General features: G+C 38.5%; 1 protein-coding gene across 1 annotated transcript in view; it reads right to left on the bottom strand.

Moving 5' to 3' along the window:
* The window catches only part of LOC126109461 (CUGBP Elav-like family member 4), a 202655-nt gene that overhangs the window by 57410 nt on the left and 125271 nt on the right, over positions 1-19974 (bottom strand). The window contains exon 8 of the mRNA XM_049914489.1: positions 8754-8837. Within this exon, the coding sequence (XP_049770446.1) occupies positions 8754-8837 (84 nt within the window). The remainder of the gene's footprint in view (positions 1-8753; positions 8838-19974) is intronic.

The raw sequence follows: 19974 nt of genomic DNA on the forward strand, positions 1-19974 counted from the left end.
CCAAATGCCACTCATACTGATAAAGACATTTCCAGTGAAACTGCCCATATGTCAGTTTTTGTAACTGCAGCTTCTGTGAAATATCATCAGTGGGATGTGGTAGTAACTTTAGAGTACATTTATATTCATGTGACATTTACACAATGATGAGAGACAGCTGTGAATTTTTTTTTTTTATGTCTCTCATACATTGTGCTTTCTATGTTTACTTTGTGCTAAATCTGTCTGCCACTTTAGTTATCCTTTCTCCAAAAGAATATTGTAATGGATGAATATTTGCCTCCTACTGCAGTACAAGTATCCATATGATATTCTAACTACTTCAACATACCATGTCTAATACGCAAGACTAATTGAAAAGAAGCTGTATTTTTGGGAAGGAATAGTTTTCCTTAAATTTGCTCCTTTTTCTTACAGGGAAATTGTTATAAATTTTGCTGTATTCTTATTCTGATCTAGTGGCTGAAGTCTTCTATTCCTCCCTCTCTAAGCATTCAGGAGCAAAACCTTACATATTTAACTCAAAGCAGGATTTTCTCTGCATATCCACACTTGCAAAATAAGAATGATCAAGGTAAATACCAAAAAGTATGTGTTCAGGTATGAGTCAAGTTTATGTAGATAGTTTCAATTACTGAATGAATGAGAGGTGAAGGATTCTTTATTTGCTATCATATGTACTGTGTAATTAGTTTCACTTTGCCTTTGTGTCCCTACAAAAGTGGTAGTAAGCAGCTGTTTTGTAAGTGAGAACTGGTTTCTATATTTTTTTCAAGGAGACAAATCCTTATTTCTTATCAAATTTGCTATTGGAGACAATTATTGTGACTCACTTTCACATGAGTTTAATACCATTGATGTATTACTGTTCACTTCTTCTTCAAATTTAATGGTGTCTTATAATTCGAATACATCATTCTATCCTTATATATTTTTATTTCAGGATTTCAGCAGCCTGCATATCACTGTCTTACTGGTAAACCTCTGAGTTTTAAAGGCTGGTGTACCCATAATATTGCTTTTTTCAGAAATTTTGCAACAAGCAGTATTAAAAAAACCAAAATTGCAGCATGGATTTTTGCCTGAGCACTGTGTTCTCAAAAGTATTGTCTATATAACTCTCTTACTCTATTTCCAGAGTGCCAACAAAAGTTTATACATTGCCTTTTATGTTTGTTGGCAGTACTTCTGTGACATATTCCTGCTAGATAATTTTTACAGTGACTGTAAACCTAAGCAAGCAAAATATTTTAATTTCCACCTCCATCTAAAAAACATCCTACTCTTCAGGTAACAATGTTGAAAAAAGCAATTTTATAGAGGATAGCTGTTCTTGCAGCTTTGCTTCAATATGTATGTCAAGTCTGTAAGGCTACTTGGTTTGATTTTTTTTTTCTTCAAGAAATGGCAGAGTAACTATCAAACCAATGATTTAGTTATTGCCTTTTCTTTTCTTCTTGTCATGCTAATGCCAACAGTAATGACACCAAAATTTCTGTTTCCTGTAAATTAAGCAAGAGCAACACTTATGTCCTTACAAAAAGTATTTACAAAATAAATCTTCCAAAGCCTCTATAGGCAAAAACTGTTCAATTTTTTATTTTCAGTCATTGGTAATGTCAGCCTTATGTCCTGTGCAGAATATAACCCTTCGTTTGTTACAAGATGTGTTGTGTTATGTAGCTTGTAGGATGTGTAACCTTACATGTTTAACAGTGACTGCATGGTCATAAAAATGTTATATTGCATGTAAGTGTCTTAATCAGAAGTAAACCTACACATGATTGACTGTTATTTTCTTGTTGTTGTTGTTGTTGTTGTTCTTCTTCTTCTTCTTCTTCTTCTTCTTCTTCTTTTTCATCTTCATCTGTTTCTGTCCTCTGCAGGATAGGCATGTTATTTCGGATGTGGAAATGTTAGTGACAATTGGTGGCCAGTTGCTCCTCCTCATGCCACCATTACCCTTGACACAGAATCTGTGTACCCCCATCTGTCTGTGTCAAGAGAACATTTTCTAAATGTTTGTGTAACATGTACTTGTGGTGGGAACCAGTCCAATATTTACTTAGTTGAGTGAGAGAAACTACTTAAAAACCACATCCAGCCTGGTTGGCTGACAAGCCCTCATTCTTAATCCACAAGGTGGATTTGATTCCGGGTAGGCATGATTCCCTGAATCCAGGAAGTGGTGTGTAAATGCTCTCACCTATTTTAGGGGGCCTGTTACTTTATCTTCACAAGTATGTGAACATCAACATATATGTTGTGCATTTTGCAAATCATTCTACATGAAAAAGAATCTACTTCCAGTGATCTTCAATTTCATACAGCCTCTTACTAAATCCGATGATAATTTCAGGGTTTCTCTGGGATAATGGACAATCATGACTTCCTTGCAGGCTAATTTTTGACATCACATGTTCAATGTGTGGCGAGAAAGGTGGGGTTAGCAGTTTGTTAAAAGTTCTTTGTATCTTTTGTATCAGATTTTTTTATAAAAAATCTTTCATTCTGGCCAATGTACCACCTAAAAATCATTAGATTTCTTTGACCTTCTGTACTGTTGTTTTTTGGAAAATTATTAAACTTCATTGTAAATAGTTAACATTTAGTACTGAAGTACTACAGTAACAAGAAACAAAGTATAACTTGCTTTGTGTCATGTGTCATGCTGATGAAGTGAAGAGAGAGATAAAAGTGATTGTGTTTTGCTTAATTTCAACAAAATGTTAGCTGTGGTGTTTCATTGTAACATTTGTACACCTATAGCTTCAAGTGAATATGTGAAAGTATACTGTCCTAATTTGTGCTTACATACGTAAATGCTGAGTTCTTGGTTTTTTGTATTTAATTTCTACTCCGTTCAAATTGATGCTGTTTTCAAACGAGCTGTTTTCCTTGTGTGGGATATGGAACAATATCACACCTAACAGACTCTCTTGTGGAAATGCATGTGTTTTAAAATATGGTGCAACATTGCACGTGTCCAGAGATTTCTTTGAATCTAAATAAATGGAAGAACTCAGAATCATGCTCACATTTTGATTAATTTAAAGAGATAACTGTTTTCTGTTATACAGCTGTAATCAAATCTCAAAATGAGCAGTAATGGACAGGATATTGGCTATAAATATGAAACTGGTTTCAGTTGAAATAAATCAAAATGTGACCAAGAGTGTGAATTTTTGAGAGAATTGTAAAATTTTGATACATATTGGTTGACCATCACCTACCCTCAGGAGACAGGATGAGAGAGACCCACCTGTCATTAGACATCACAATATCTGAATCTCTCTTGTTCTGAGGTCTGAGTGACGTGCCCATCCTTTATAACCTTCCTCAACGTACCCAGAAGCTCCCTGGCTGAGGAATTGATTGTTATGAAAACTATGATGGTGTCACACACTAATACACATGACTATCAATAATACTAAATATTTCACCTCTTGAGGATAAGTACTGCACAGTAATCCTGCGTCAAAATATTTTAGTTCTGTCAAGTGGATTTGTCTTTTGATAAAACTATTGAGTTCGTATACACAGCCTGACAAAAAAAGTGAAGCACCCAGAAGGGGAGGAGGAAACGAAATCAAACTTCTCTGGTTTAGACAGTATATCATTTAGACAGTAGCCCTATATGATGTTATTTCGGTGATTACAAAACAGAGTCAAATTTACAAAGAACTTGGCATGTGAGCCCACTTACCAGTATGATGTTGCACCGTTCTTGCCTGAATGTGTGCTCTGATCCAGAAGGGAAGGATTTCATAAGGCTATTGTATCCTCTCCTTAGACAGGATGGCCAACAGCTGTTGTGACTAGTCATTGATATCCCAGATACTGGTACTGGGACAGAGATAACGTCCGAGCTGGTTCCACAGGAGGACCAATCTGGGGATCCGCTTGCCACGGGAGTACCTCAACATCATTCAGACAGTTCACAAAGATGTATCATATGTGGATGAGTGTTGTCCTGCTGAAAAATGGCACCACAATACTATCACACGAGATGTAGCACATGAGCATGCAGGGTGTACGTGACGTACTGTTGTGCTCTCAGAATTCCCTCTCTTACTACCAGCTGTTACATGAAATCATACCCAGTGGTGCCCGACAACACGACAGAGCAAGAGTAACATGTCTGTCCTCACCAAACCATTGGAAGAATGGAATCTCTTTTCAGGTAGCTGATGTACTCACCGATACTCATCTGGAGTAGTGCAGAATGGTGATTTGTTGCTGAATACAGTGTGGTGCCATTCATCAGCAGTCTGTGCTTCTGTGTAAACGAATCACTCCAGATGCAGCTATCTGTGCTGTGGTGTTAACAGCAGTCTACAAGTGGGACAGTAATTCCCTAGTCTGGCTGGTGCTAGTCTCCGCCGATGTTGTGGGTAGACACAGAGTGTTGGAATGAGTCTGTTACTCATTCTTGGATGCCAGGCGCAGATGTGATGTAGTTACGATTTCCTCTGTGGACAGTGTGGTGATGCTCCACCTCTCCCTCATGGTGACCAGACATAGTCAACCGAAACCCAGACAATGAGTATGCCTGCCATCATGTTCTTGCGCAGTTCTGACATGGAGCTAATGTCACATCAAAATGCTCTGCATACCTGGATACTGCACGATTTGACTGGCCGGCCATATGGAGACCCACAGTGAGGCTCCTGATAAATCTGCCTTACACACGTACACATCTCTGTGTATGTCCCAGTCATCATTCAACATTTGTTGCTGTTCACGTCCCTTGTATACTCCATGAGGTTGGGTAACACAAACTCGAATGTCAATAATGCTCTCAGGTGGCCATTCTACCTGTCACAGAGAATTGAAACTCTGATCATTTTCATACCTGACGATGGTATAAATGTATACAAAGTTACCTTCTGACCGCGTCTCCTGACTGCTTCACTTTTTTTTGTCAGGCAGTGAACTGATAAGTCACCAGTCTCCTCAGAATGTTCAGGTGACATCATTATGTGATTCTTTAAATCTGTCAGTTTGTAAAATTAAGGTAATTTAAATTGTAAAGTGTTACAAATTAAAAAAAATACTAGTTTTTTTTTTTAAAAAAGATAGTAAATACATTTGGTATAAATTAACAGAAGGCAAAAGTGATTGTGTTCACATTGTTTTTCTTTCAGGATAACAGAAAGAAACCTTTTATGTATGTTACCACAGCCAGTAGTACCATGCCAAATGTCACACACTTTATAGTTCTGCCATGGTAGACACCTGACTCTATATCATGTTCAGCAGAGTCTTCATGTGTTCCTTGACTCTCACACACTACAGCACTATGATATGATATACACACTCTTCACCTTACAGGAAAGAAAATTTGCCACCTCCTACTTGAAAATTCAACAGGTTCACTAGTTTTGACTTTATCTATTAAACTCTTCCACATTTTAGCAGTTTCTTAGAAAACAATATATATTTGTTCCACAATATGTAAATTTATTGTAATAATGTCAGAAGACCTAAGTACATACCAAACAAATGTTAAGCAAAATTTTCTGAGAAAAAGTAAAGTTATTTCTCACTGATATATATGCTTAAAAAAAACTTTCACTTCAGTTATAATATTATCAGTTTGCTTAAATTTCTTAATGAATGGAAGGTTTTTCTCTTGTGTAAAACACAGTGTTACTAGAAATGTATTGCCCGAGTTTACAATGTAAGGGTTATCCATTGATCCAGTCTGGTAAAAAAGTTCACATCTTGCTTTCGTGAAATAAAAATTTCTCAAAAGTGAGAGACGACTTTTCCTTCAAGTGGGTCATTATACTAAACAAGTAACTAAATTCCTAGAGACAGTCCTAAAGATCAGCAACTTTCATGCATGTTTCCTGAGACATGTCTACAGCAGCTGCAGTAAAGAAAATGTTTAGTTGCAATTACTATAGAGTACAATTTGCAGCAGTAGGTAATGAACAAGTTATATTCCTCAAAGAGTTTATGGTTAGTAATGTATTTCTCCCAAAACTTACACAGAGCTGAAACAAAGAGGAGATGCGGAACACTCGACAGACACGAAGGACTAAAAGACAGGACAGTGAAGGAAATGAAGCTAAACCAAATTACAGCTAGACAACACACACCATATGCTAACTAAAAAAGGAAAATAACAGGATTTATACACACAAAGGCAGTGGAAAACAAATGTGCACAGACAATTACATTAACACATATTGGAGTGGATGTTGGCAACACAGATAAAGACACTGATAAAGCTATGCAGATATGCACAACAGTAACAATACCTACAGTACCACCCATTTGTAACAACTTATAAACTTAAAACTACCACACAGCAGACCACACTCAATTGCAACATCAAGTAATAACAGTTTACTGGTAAGGGAACATAAGCTCTGTCAAAAAAATCTGTTTCCACAAGTACAAGATACTTATATGTATATACAGGGTGGGGCACCCAACCCTTTCATCACAAATACCTTTTGACTTTTAAAGATATTTGTAAGCTCTTTCCACTTAGACAAATATTTATATTCAGACTCTAAGAAGGCTCTTGGCAAGATAGGTGGTTGGAGTTGCAGAATCAAAAGAAGTCAAATGACAGTTATTGGTATTAAATGATTTCTTGTGTCTATTAAACAACAAACTGTATGCATTATATAGCAGACAACTCTCTTTTTACAACATCTACACCTAGTGAGTGCTGAAATTTTATTAGTTAACTGAATTTGTCATCATATTATTCATAGTCCCACTTGTCTATTAAATACAGTGTTGTTTACTGGATAGCATTGGTCAACATTGTCCGACTTCCGTCATCTTAGACTATATATAGTTGTGCTTGGTGGCTCATGAAACAAAGATCAGAGAGTTTTCATAACTACATTAATTACCAAGGTACAGGTGTCAACATGGTTTTTGTAAATGGAACTATGATATTTTTTGCAGTAGTATAGTATGTCAGATTCAATTATTTAACTGTATTGTTGCTGTGAGTAGAAATTGTTGAATAACAATACCTGGAATATGAGGATTTTGTGCTGTTGTTGCAGCTATTTGAATAGTACACCACACAGAAGTTTACTATATTCCCTGTTGAGTGGCATAGGTGCCATATATCACTTGCCTCTGAAATGCTAATTTCTGAGGAAAGCACAGCTATCACCATAGCCAGTGTATTGTTACTCCTTGATTGATTTCTTGTTATTTCACATTTTAAAAAGTTGATACCTACATCTCAGTGATTAATGAAGTTGTTCTTTGTTTTTTGAGCCCCTGGTCATTACTCCTCACAAACATTCATGAGGTTACAAATATCTTTAACAAATCAAAAAGTTATTTGACATGAAAAAGCTAGACGCATTGCCCTGTGTGTGTGTGTGTGTGTGTGTGTGTGTGTGTGTGGCAAGATATACATAACAAAGGAAATTCATATGTCAGTAACATCAAATAAACTTTCTTTACACTGAAAAGAAAAAAAGAGGTAATCAGGGAAAACTGCAACTTTCAAAAACATTCTTTGAAGCAGATAAGGACAGTTTTACATATTTGGATGATTACTAACATTTAACTTTCTATTTTATTTACCTTGTGTAACTGCAGAACTCTAGTATATAACTGCAGTATTGAGTAGGGCCTATTGTGGATATGGAGACTCAGTTGCTAGTGTACTATGTTGTATACAGAACCTATTCTTAATGATCCTCAGTAATCAAATGCATCACTCCTAGACTCCTTTAAATGCCCTATGACCTCATTAGCAATTTATGTAATTTTCATGTTGGTGTAGATGTCTGACATCTGCCGCATGGTTTTTTTGTGGTAGTCTGTATACAAGAGTATTCATTTTAGGCTCTCAAGCACAAGTTGGGAAAGTTCAGTGATGAGTGAAAACATAATGCATAACAAAATTATTTTATTAAATAAACTGACAATAATAATGAGCTGACAGATTTCTCAGATTCCAAAGCAAACCAATTATGATTCTGTAATTTTAGTTGATTTTTATTCAAACTTTATTTGAATTAGTGCAGTTACACTTGGAAATTACATAAAAATTAATGTCTCAGGGATCTTCTCACATATAGTTTCCATATCATCATTTTCTAGATATTTGTTTCTGTCATTCAATTATTCATGAGTGAACTCTGACAAGAAACTGATTTTCAGATTTAGTTAACTGATCACTTTTCTGAGAGATTATCACATATTATTTTTTAAATGTTGACGCTATTCTTCCTTTCATTTGGCTCCAGGGTGATGCTTCATAATGCTGAAGTTACTACAAGGGGGAAAAACTTTATTTTTTTTTACACACTTTCATGATTATCACACTGTCACTGTCACTGTGTTGCTAAGTTATGTGGTCCTGTATGTCTTCTAATAAAGATGCCTTCAACAGCATTTTACACCATCCTGTCAGTGCAGTATGTCATTATGCAATGCACTCATGGTTATATAGGTGTCTTCACCATTTGCTTATTGTGTTAATCTTCCTTCAGAAAAATCTGTACTGTTTCTCCACATTTTAGAGAGGGTGCACCCTGTATGAGGCCTATACAAAGAAAGATAGTTTCTTTGCCTTCTCTTTAGTCCTGAGATATCCACTTTTCTGCCCTGCCACACTTTCTGTCAGACCTATTGTCATTTTGCAAACTGCACAATTGAAAAGTGAATACCTTCCACATCTGTTTTAAGAACGCCACACAGACCTGACAGCTAAAGCAAAGCGGCTAGAATTATTGTGTATGGCCAAGCGGAATCCTTACCTTCCCTGTGTGCAGGGGGCACGTTGTGCATCGGAGGGGGGATAGCCTGGGCGAACTGTCCGTACACAGCGGCAGCAGGGTAGGCTGTCAGGAAATGAAAATAAAACATAGCTCGGTCAATCACTAGTGTCAAGGGGCTGACCAAACGGGTAGGGAGCACACTACACCACTCAACTGCTCACTGATCATTCTAATCATGTTGAAAGAAATTCGCCTCTACAGTATCAAGAACATGATCTATAAGAAGACAGATGTCCCTCATTTCCCCTGTCAGACACTGTTGTGATAATTTCTAGAAAGCAGTGGTAATGTGTAGAGCATGTCACTTGCCATTGGGAATGAAATGTATATCCTCTATGAGATACTAGATGTTTTGCACTGTATCATCCAGTCCTATACTAGCTCAGTGCATACCCATGTATCATCATTTGTTACATCAGTGAAAGAAAACTACCTGATTTGTCATAGTTTTCCTTTGCAGGCAGACACACTCTTACCATTTTTGTATAGTTGTCTACGTACTGAATATCCATAGATCTTTAGGCAGTTATTTTCATCCCAATGAAAGTCATTTTCCTGCAGCTGTATTCTTTACATTTCGTTTTCATGTTTATCTCACATGTGTACTATGGATTTCAAGACAGGATGGAATAATGAGAGTGTTATGAAAAGAATAGATTGCTACGCACCATATAGGGGAGATGCTGAACTGCAGACAGACACAACAAAAAGACTGCTGTACATATGAACTTTTGGCCAAAGGTCTTCTTCTAATTCTAAAACACATACATTCACACAAGCACAAAAACACAAACACAAACACAAACACACACCCACACACACACACACACACACACACACACACACACACACACACACACAAAAACCACTGTCTCTGGCCACCGATGTCAGACTGTGAGCAACTGCACCTGATGGGAGAAGGATAGCAGGCTAGAGGAGGGAAGGGTGTAGTGCTGCTTGTGGGAGCATGTAAGGACGTGTTGGGGCAGGGTAGGGCTGCCACATGCAGTCGGAAGATTTCAGGGGAGGAGGTGGGGGGGGGGGCACAAAAGGAGAGTAGCAGAGGGGGGGTGGGGAGGAAGAGACAGACTGCTGGGTGTGTTGGTGGAATAGAAGGCTGTGTACTGCTGGAGTGGGAGTAGGCAAGGAGATGGGTGGCTGAAGGACGAGGGCTAGATAGGGCTGAGGCCAGTGGGTTATGGGAACGTAGGATATACTGCAGTGAGTTCACATCTGTGCTACTTGGAAATTCTGTTATTAGTAGGAATGATCCAGATGGCACAGGCTTTGAAGCAGTCATTGAAGTGAAGTACATTGTGTTGAGCAGCATGTTCACAACTGGGTGGACCTGCTGTCTCTCAGCCGCAGCTTGTCGGTGGCCATTCTTGCAGTCAGACAAGTTATTGGCTGTCATGCCTATGTAGAACACTGCGTAGTGCTTGCAGCTTAGTATGTAGATCACATGACTGCTCTCACAGGTAGCCCTGCCTCTGTGGGATAGGCAATGCTTGTGACTGGTCTGGAATAGGTGATGCTGGGAGGATGTATGGGACAGGTCTTGCATCTAGGTCTGTTACAGGGACATGAGACATTAAGCAAGGGCTTGGGAGCAGGGGTGGCGTAGAGATGGACAAGGATAATGCGTAGGTTCGGTGGGCGGCTGAATATCACTATGGGAGTAGGATAGTGTGTGTGATAATCCTCACTTCAGGGCACGATGAGAAGTAGTTGAAACTCTGAGGGTCTGGGGGAGAATGTGATTCAGTTGCTCCAGCCCTCGGTGGTAGTGAGCCACAAGGGAAGTGCTCCTTTGTGACCAAATGGTGGGAATGTGGGAGGTTGTAGGTGACTGGAGAGATGAGGCATGGGATATCTGCTTCTGTACAATGTTGAGAGGGCTATTGCACTCTGCAAAGACTTAAATGAGAGCCTTGATATTTTTGGAGAAGGACTGCTTGTCACTACAGATGTGACAGCCACAGGTGGCTAAGCTGCATGGAAGGGACTTCTTGATATGGAGTGAGTTGCAGGTATTGAAGTGGAGTTATTGCTGGTGATTTGTAGGTTTTATATGGACAGAGCTCTGATGTAGCCATCTTTGAGGTGGAGGTCAACATCAAGGAAGTTGGCTTGTTGGTTTGAGGAGAACCAGGTGAAGTGAGTGAGATTCAAGGTGTTCAGGTCCTTGAGGAATGTGGATAGAGTGTCCTCACCTTCAGTCCAGGTCATGAAGATGTCATCGATGACTCTGAAAAAGGTGAGGGCTTTGTAGTTCTGGGTGGTTAGCAAGGATTCCTCTAGATGGCTCATGAATAGGTGGCCATGGGATGGAATCCTCCTTAAACACCAAGAATTCCAAATCCTTCATCTGGTTCAGATCTGCATGAATGGCCACTTGCAAACTGTGGCCAAGAGACAGCTGGACCACCCAGTTGCTGAACATGCTGCACAACACCATGTGCTTCGCTTCAATGACTGCTTCATAATCTGCACCACCTGGATCCTTCCTATCAACAGTAGCTTTCTGTATTTCGCAGCTGGGAACTCCCCCATAACCTTTTTTTTTAAACATTTTTATGCAGCGACAGCAACTGATATTGTTTATATAAGAATATACAGCCTACAGTTGCAGGATAACTTTATCGTTTACCTAGGTTTCAATGTTAGTAATAACGTCTTCTTCAGAACCTGCAACAAGTTAATATTATAATGCGCTAGTAAATTATATTAGATATGGTCATCCTACAGGATGCAACATATAGTACTTACATAAATTATTATTTAAATGTTTACCTAAAACAGGCCATGTCATCTTCATAAAACTCGATGCATAATCATAAGGTTTTGTCAGTTCTATTAAACCAACTGTAGAAATTCACTTTAAGCCCATTGTATGGGCCTCCTCGTGAGACTAGAGACTGCGGACCGCGAGGGCTTCGCGGTCTGCCTCACAGAGGGCGGTGCGCATGCGCAAGATGCATAAAGTCAAACTCTTATTACGCATGTGTCAGATAACCTTTTTGCTATGCTGCTGGATACTGTAATTAACTTACAATAGTAAAATATAAAATTAATTCATAGCAAAAAGGTTATCTGATGCATGCGTAATAAGAGTTTGACTCTACACGTCTCGCGCATGCGTGCCTCCCTCTGTGAGGCAGAGCGGGAAGCCCTCGCGGTCCGCAGTCTCTAGTCACACGAGGAGGCCCACACAATGGGTTTAAAGTGAATTTCTACAGTTGGTTTAATAGAAGTGACAAAACCTTATGGTTATACATAGAGTTTTATGAAGATGACTTAGGACATGGCCTGTTTTAGGCAAACATTTAAATATTAATTTATGTAAGTCCTATACGTTGCATCCTGTAGGATGACCATATCTAATATAATTTACTAGCGCATTATAATATTAACTTGTTGCAGGTTCTGAAGAAGATGTTATTACTAACGTTGAAACCTAGGTAAACGATAAAGTTAACCTGCAACTGTAGGCTGTATATTCTTATATCCCCCATAACCCCCCTGGCCTCAATGTTCGCTAGACCCTGTCATTTACCCTACCTGTCCTCTTTCCCTGCTCTCACTCCAGCATTACACAGCCTTCTATTGCCCCAACACACCCACTACTTAGTCTCTTTTTGTCTCCTCCTCTTTTTTCCACTCCTCTTCTTTTCCCCTCCTCTTCTTTTCCCCTCCTCTTCTTTTCCACTCCCCTTCTCCCACCCAAAAACATCCCGACTGCACCTAGCAGCAACACCCTGTCCCAACCATGTCCCTGCATGTTCCCACTATCAGCAGTACGCCTTCCTCCCCTATCCTTCTATCTCTCCCCCTCCCCACTCTAACATCTTCCTTACCTCCAACAGCCAGATTGGCCCTTCCATCAGGCACAGTTGCTTCCAGTCTGACCTCTGTTGCCAGAGACAGCAGTCATGCATGTGTGAGTTGTGCTTTTGTAAATGTTTGTATGTTTTCTATGGTAAAAGAAGGCCTTTTGCTAAAAGCTCAAATGTATAGTAGTCTTTTCATTGTGCCTGTCTGTGACTCAACATCTCCTCTACATGGTGAGTATCAATCTAGTCTTTTTATGATATTGTTGCTTATCTTCATATACCTTCTGGCTATGGTTCATGAATTGATTGTCTCCCCATTAAAGGAGGCACAGACATTTATTTATAGGAAAACTCTCACATGCCAGCATAACTGCCATTGATTTTATAGCTGCTTATGAGAGTTTCATTGTATCACAGAGACTTCAGATACCAGGGAATATGGAACTTCCAACCTTCCTAAAGAGATGCAACTGTGCTATTTTAGTTTTGGCATAGAGAGTAGCGGTGTCTGACATGAATTATCTAGCTGTGTGGCAGATGTGTTTTACACACTTCCTTTATGGAAGGATGGTTACAGTACTTGCAGCATTCGATTCATGAAGCAAACACATTAGGTATTTGAAGATGAGGTGATACTGTCATGTATCTGTACATATATGAAGAAACACAGTAAAAATAAAATAAAATATAAAAATTACAGCTTTCAAGGAAATTGATTTTCACTAAAAAATGCTATCATTGATAGAGAATGACGTTATTTGATGAGAGGAGTGGGACTGCTCATACATTATGCTCCTTTGATCCATCACAAACTTCTTTTTGTCTATGCTGAAATTTTGGGGTGAAGAAATAGTTATGACAAGGAAAGTGAGATTAGACAGTGGATAATAAATCAGTGAGTTATGAGGGTGATTCAAATATAAATAGATTTATTGATTAATCATTTACATAACTGAAACCTTCAGTTTGTCTCTATATAGCCTCCTGCACATTGTACACATATTTGCAGTGATCTGGAAGTTTGAACAGTCATTGTTCAAGTTTGTGGGTGCATTGTCAACCAATTGCGCTTACTCTCCTCAATGTCTTCATTGTTTTTGAATCAATCGCTTCCAGATGATTCGTCGACGCTAACAAAAAACACTCATGTGACACATATCTGGACTGTAGGGAGACTGGTTCAGGGGTTTCCCAGTGCATATCATCAATTTGTCACTACTCAAATTTGTGGTGTGAGCCTTAGAATTGTCAGGAAGAAACATGACATCTCTGATGTGCATTTCTTGTTTTGTTTTGGTGGACAACTTTTGCTGATGCTAACAACTGGCAGTAGTGAGCTGCAGTCACCATATGTTGATCGTGAAGAAAATCAGTGATTAATACTCCTCTGTAGTCAAAAAATACAGTCACAAGAACTTTTCCAACTGAGAGATGGGTTTTGGTTTTCACTGGGCAGGCTTCATCCTTTCTTCACCACTACTTACCTGCCATTTTGGATTCTGAAGTGTGAAGATGGACCCATGTCTCATCACATGTGACGATGAGCTTAAAATATCCTCTCCTTCTGTTTTGCTGCTCTTTTAAGCACTTGGTACCCATCAAACACTAATTTTTCTAAAGCCGAGCTGTTAACTGGTAATGGTATGACTACTCCCAATGATCATACCCACTTCTTATGCAATTTATTCATCAGTGTCCAGGAGATCACCTTCAATAAGCTCTTGAACAGCATAGATCTGGTAATCTGTGAGACTTGACCCCAGCCATGGGGCATGATCTTTTTCTACATTTTCTCAGCCATTTTAAACTGTCTGTCACAAGTAAACACTCAGTTTTGGGACAATATAGTGTCCCCAAACTGTGCCTTCAAGTGAGTTAAACTCTTGGAGGACTGCATTCCTTCATGGATTAAAATCTTTTTGATGATAGATTGCAGAACATACGAAGGAACCTCTTGCTCTCTTGTGCCTGTACCTAGGCCAGAACAGAATTCAGCAACAAAACCAAGCTTGTTCACCCTCCATAACACACTGATCTTCAACCCCCTATTCCACAATCCTACTCTGAACTGTTGTGCAGTGCACTGGCACAATTACAGTTTATATTTGAATCACTCTCATATGATTGGAAAAGAAAGCTTTAATGCTACATTTCTCTGTGCCTGTATGTACACATCATCTGTTTTGAACAACTTGTGGGTGTTGATCACGGTCACACAGCGTGATAATACAGCTGTTAGTGACTGCACGTAAAACTTTAAAGATCTGAGAGCATTTGGGTGAAATCAACAGACATAGTGCTGTGCTCACACAGACATTGCCTGAGAGGCCTTGTGAATTCCTGTGTGCCCTCTTGAGCCTTCCTTAGCTTCCATATGTGCCCAGCTTACCAGCTATTAATTTTCAAATTGCATGTGAGAGCTTCTATCCATCAGAGACTCCTGACTTCTGTCACCAGAAAATGTAGTTGTTGTCATGATGATATCAAATTAAGGAAGAAATGGAACATAAAAATTGTATTTATGATGAGCTGGTTTGTTTTAATACAAGGGTCATTCAATAATTAAACAGACAAATGTATATAGTGAAGCCAACACCTAATGCAGGGAACTGAAACTCTTACAGTGTTAGCTGCCAACCTTGCAAGGTGTGTTAGTCATTTGTTTGATTAATATTTATGTAAAAACATCTAAGGTCTCCCAATGGTGTCCTCCACAAAAGAAAGCACTTTTGAAGAAAAGTGTTTTGTGAGCCAGTTTTTACTTTTGGAAAGTGTTCAACCATCAAAAACATTCTCTCAGCAAACAGTGCAGTAACATGTAAGTTTTTGGACTTGGGTGGAAAAGTTTAAATGTGGCCTCAAAAGCATAATCAGTGAGCAGCATTCTGTGAGTCTAGTAGCAGTATTAACATTAGCATTGTCAGCTCGTATTGATTCACTTATCTGAGGATACTGGAGACATAAATTCAACAAACTGCTGAAAAATGTTGAACAAGTGTTGGTGCACCTCATTCTATCATTAAAAACAATCTGGAACTCTATAAGACTTGTACAAGTTGGGTTTCCAAAGACCTTACTATTGTCACAAAAAATGGAGATTTTGCATTTTCTCCAAGATCAGAAATCATTTCAATTGCAATGCATTTCTGGACAGGTTTGGAACTTGCTTATAAATTTGGATATAGCATATTGAGCCAGAGTCTGACCATCAAACCATGCAGTGGAACACCCTGAATTGTCTGTCTGTAAGAAATTCACAATGTAACTACTAACTGGTAAGGTCATGTTAATCATATTTTGGAGTAATTGTTTGCCGATGTTCTGTGATTTTTTATGAAGGAGAAACACTCTATATGCAACTTGTACTACTCAGCAAGAATAAAGCCAATGTTATGCTTAAGAAAAAATGTCTGGGGTGGCACAGGAATGCACACTACTTCTTCAGGACAATGCTCGACGTCATAGTGCGCAACTACGCTGGAAATTATTGCAGAAGTATGTTGGTGGCTGTCAACTTATCCTCTTTACAGGCCTGACATTGTCCTTTCACATTTTTATCTGTTTGGTCCAATGAAGCTTCACGTGGCATCATGTTCTGTGGCAGTGAAGAGGTGAAGAAAAAAAGCACAAAATTGTCTTCTAGATCAATGTAAAGAAGTTTTCATTGAGGATATAAGAAGACTTGAATGGAGACAGAACACAAGCATAGAAGTTGATGGGAATTATGTGAAAAACAGATAAAAATTATATTGATTTAATAAACAATTGTTGCTGTACAACTATTTGTGTGTTTGGTTGTTGAATGATCATCATAATACAAAACTCCACTGAAAGATGGATAGAAGCTGCTCAGCAGCAGTATTATTCACTTCTCTTCATTCACAAAATTTATTTCCCATTAACAATTATTTTCTTGATGATTGTATATTAAAATGTAATTGATTTCAGAGTTACCAAACTCATTATCAGGGCTTTTTGTAGATGCAGTGATATTATTCACACCACAAGTAGTTGCTCGCAAGCACAATCGTACGTACCATCCAGTATATTAGATGTGCTGATAGTGCAGTGATATCATGTACACCACAATACAGATAATGTTCATCAGTCAGTTAATAAATATGATCCATCAATTAAGTGATCACCTTCATTTGTTTTTAGGACCACTTGTGTTTTTCATGTACATAAAAAAATCTGTCAGATAAGATGTGCAGCAGTCTGAGACAGTTTTCTGATAATGCTGTTTTGTGTGGGAAAGTGTCACCACTAATGACTGCAGGGGTATTCAGGATGATGTGACAGGATTTTAATTTAGAGTGCTGAGGGGCAGCTTGCTTTAAACATGGATAAATGCCATGTTAATACAGTTGGATATGAGAAACATTAATGTAATGTTTGAATACAGAAGTAATGGTATTATGCAAGACTTAGGCATATCAGTTAAACATATAAGCTTTAACATTGCAAAATATAATGAACTGGAATGATGCAGAAAATCATTTGAATGTCTGGCTACAGTGTATTGGCATATATTCTGGGTGGGTCTTCCACAAATAAAAGAGGCTGTGCACAGAGCATTTGTGTGACCCGTTCTCAAATAATTTACTGCTTCAGCTTTTGGGGTCTCCAGGAGGTTGAATTAAGAGAAGGCAAAAATGCAATTCAGATGTTGAGGCTAGATTTGTTACTGGTTAGTTTGATCAGTATGAAAATGTTAAGAAAATGCTCCCTTGGAGGGAAAAGATCGTTTTGTGAAACACTATGAGGAAGTTTAGATGACCAGCATTTGCAGTAGACTGCGCAAAGATTAATCATAAGGAGGTTAAGAACAAAATAATGAAGCTTAGGGCTTATACAGAAGCATATAAGCTGTTTGGGAGTGGAACAGTGGAACTCTCATCTGTGCACTGTACAGTGACTTGTGGTGGGTTTATGTAATTGTAGATGAACATATGAGAAGTGGAAATGTTAAAACGGTCAAAGTGCCATTTGTTTTACAAAAATCATTTTTAGTGCTGTTGTGTTCTAGGTACTCTGTTGCATGTCCCTATACTTGTTTCACCTGCCAAATTGAGGAGAAAATGTTTCAAACATTCGTCACTAGATGGCATGTGGCTTTTGTGCTGAGCAGTGCTTTCCTCTGGAGTTCCGAGAGCCATGATTCCAGGTCTCCTCCGTTTACCTGATGCTCACTTTGTGTGATAAATGGTGTACATGCAAACTTCTGTTTGCATATAAAACCTCTTCATAATGGAAATAGATAATTTTAGTTTCAAAAATAGTTAAAAATGCCAAAAAAGTGAACAGACAAAACAATATGTATCTGGAAAATATTATGAAAGTCCTTTTGTTCCTCAACAACTCAGGGAGTTCCACAGTAATTTTTACAACAAATGGTTTCAAGAATGGAGTTATGTAAGAAGCAGAAGTCAATACTGAAAGACTTTTTCTTGAATTTAAGTTTGTTATTCCCTTGTAAAGCCAACAGCCTTTCTGCAGTGGCAACACTGGTTCCAGTCAGATCACTGAAGTTAAGCACTGTCGGGCTGGGCTAGCACCTAGATGTGTGACCATCCGGTACGCGGAGCACTGTTGGCTAGAAGGGTGCACTCTGCCCTTGTCAGGCAAACTGAGGAGTTACTCGATTGAGAAGTAGTGGCTCCGGACTCGTAAACTGATATATGGCTGGGAGAGCGGTGTGCTGACCACACGTCCCTCCATATCTGCATCCAGTGGCACCTGTGGAACGAGGATGATGCGACAGCCAGTCGGTACCATTGGACCTTCCAAGGTGTGCTTGGACGGAGTTTAGTTTTAGTTTAGTTATTCCTTTGTAAAAATTGGACAGACATCAGAAATGGTTTTTGCCATCTAAAATTCTACTAGCTGAAACATTACTGCTGTAATTCTGTACTTGTTTTATCACAAATAAAACCTAGTGCCCTGTATTAATGGCATTTGAGACAAAAATTTTCTTATTGACACTTAGAACCCTGGTATTGCACCTAGAGTGTTCTTAATAAATTGTTCAACTTCTAATTTGCCCCATTATTTTTTGCAGTGATGAGTTGAGCAGCATAATTCCTTAGTATCGGAATGCCATCACAATTTTTTGAATATAAATAAATTATGTTCAAAAAGAGAGATGTTGTTTATTAAGTCTCCTAACAAATGTGATTTGGCACTTAGAATCTTTGACATTTCCACACTTCATATGTTCAAGAAGAGAACATATCTTAATGGGTAGTAAATTTTCTGAATGAAGATGACTTTCTGTAAGTTTTTCTCTGTAATTTCCCAAAACAATTCCAGATTGGTGCTGGAATTGTATTTTTTAGCTATCATGAGACACAGAAAAGTCAGGAGAAAACAACTATGTAAATGTGTCATTTGCAAGCAAAATTGCTCTCCTAGGTATTGATCAAACAATGGAAAATCCAGGATGGAGTGTAACAATATTATGAAAAGGAAAGTTGCTACTCACCTTATAGCAGAGTTGCTGAGTCGCAGATAGGCACAACAAAAGGATTGTCACAAATAAAGCTTTTGGCCACTAAGGCCTTCATCAACAATAGATGTAGACACACACGCGCGCGCGCACACACTCACACACACACACACACACACACACACACACACACACACACACACACACACACACACACACACACACACACAGCAGCTCAGCATCTCTGTTATATGGTGAGTAGCAACTTTCTTTCTCATAGGTATTGTTGATTTTAGCTGTGTACCACTTTGAGCACATTTTTTTCTTTTTTTCTTTTCTTTTCTTTTTCTTTTTAAATCCAAGATTGGCACATTTTGCTCAGTGCATGTGGATACTAATGAAAAATTGTCATTATGGACTTGTAAATCAATAATGACTTACAACACAAGTAGATAAGGGAAGGTGATGGGATAAAATGATACAAGTGTACTACACTTTGCTTCCCACTGTCGACTATTCTACACAGTACTGAGTGAAAATTTTCTGTATCTCTTCAACTGTAATTTTTTCCTCTATTTCCTGTGTGCATAGTTGTGCCTCATCTATTTGTAGGAAAACTAACTCATCCTTGAATTACAGGTTTTGTTTACCGCATAAATTTTCTCCAGTTTTGTTTTCATACATTCTACTTTAATTTGCTCCTCTTAAGCCATCATTTCAGGCCCACAATGAAACTTGGGAAAATGGCCAGATTTCTTTTCACAAAAAACGTGCCATTGTCAGTCAGAATATTTTATTTTTCAGTTTAAGTTCAATGTGCTTTAGAGCTACAACTACCTTTTCACATTTTTTGATGTTACAGCCACTTCAGTTTATCACGTAGCAGGAAATGAATGACACATTCCTTAGATTTCTGAGA

Source organism: Schistocerca cancellata, chromosome 12 (genome assembly GCF_023864275.1).
Source record: "Schistocerca cancellata isolate TAMUIC-IGC-003103 chromosome 12, iqSchCanc2.1, whole genome shotgun sequence".
Taxonomy (NCBI): domain Eukaryota; kingdom Metazoa; phylum Arthropoda; class Insecta; order Orthoptera; family Acrididae; genus Schistocerca; species Schistocerca cancellata.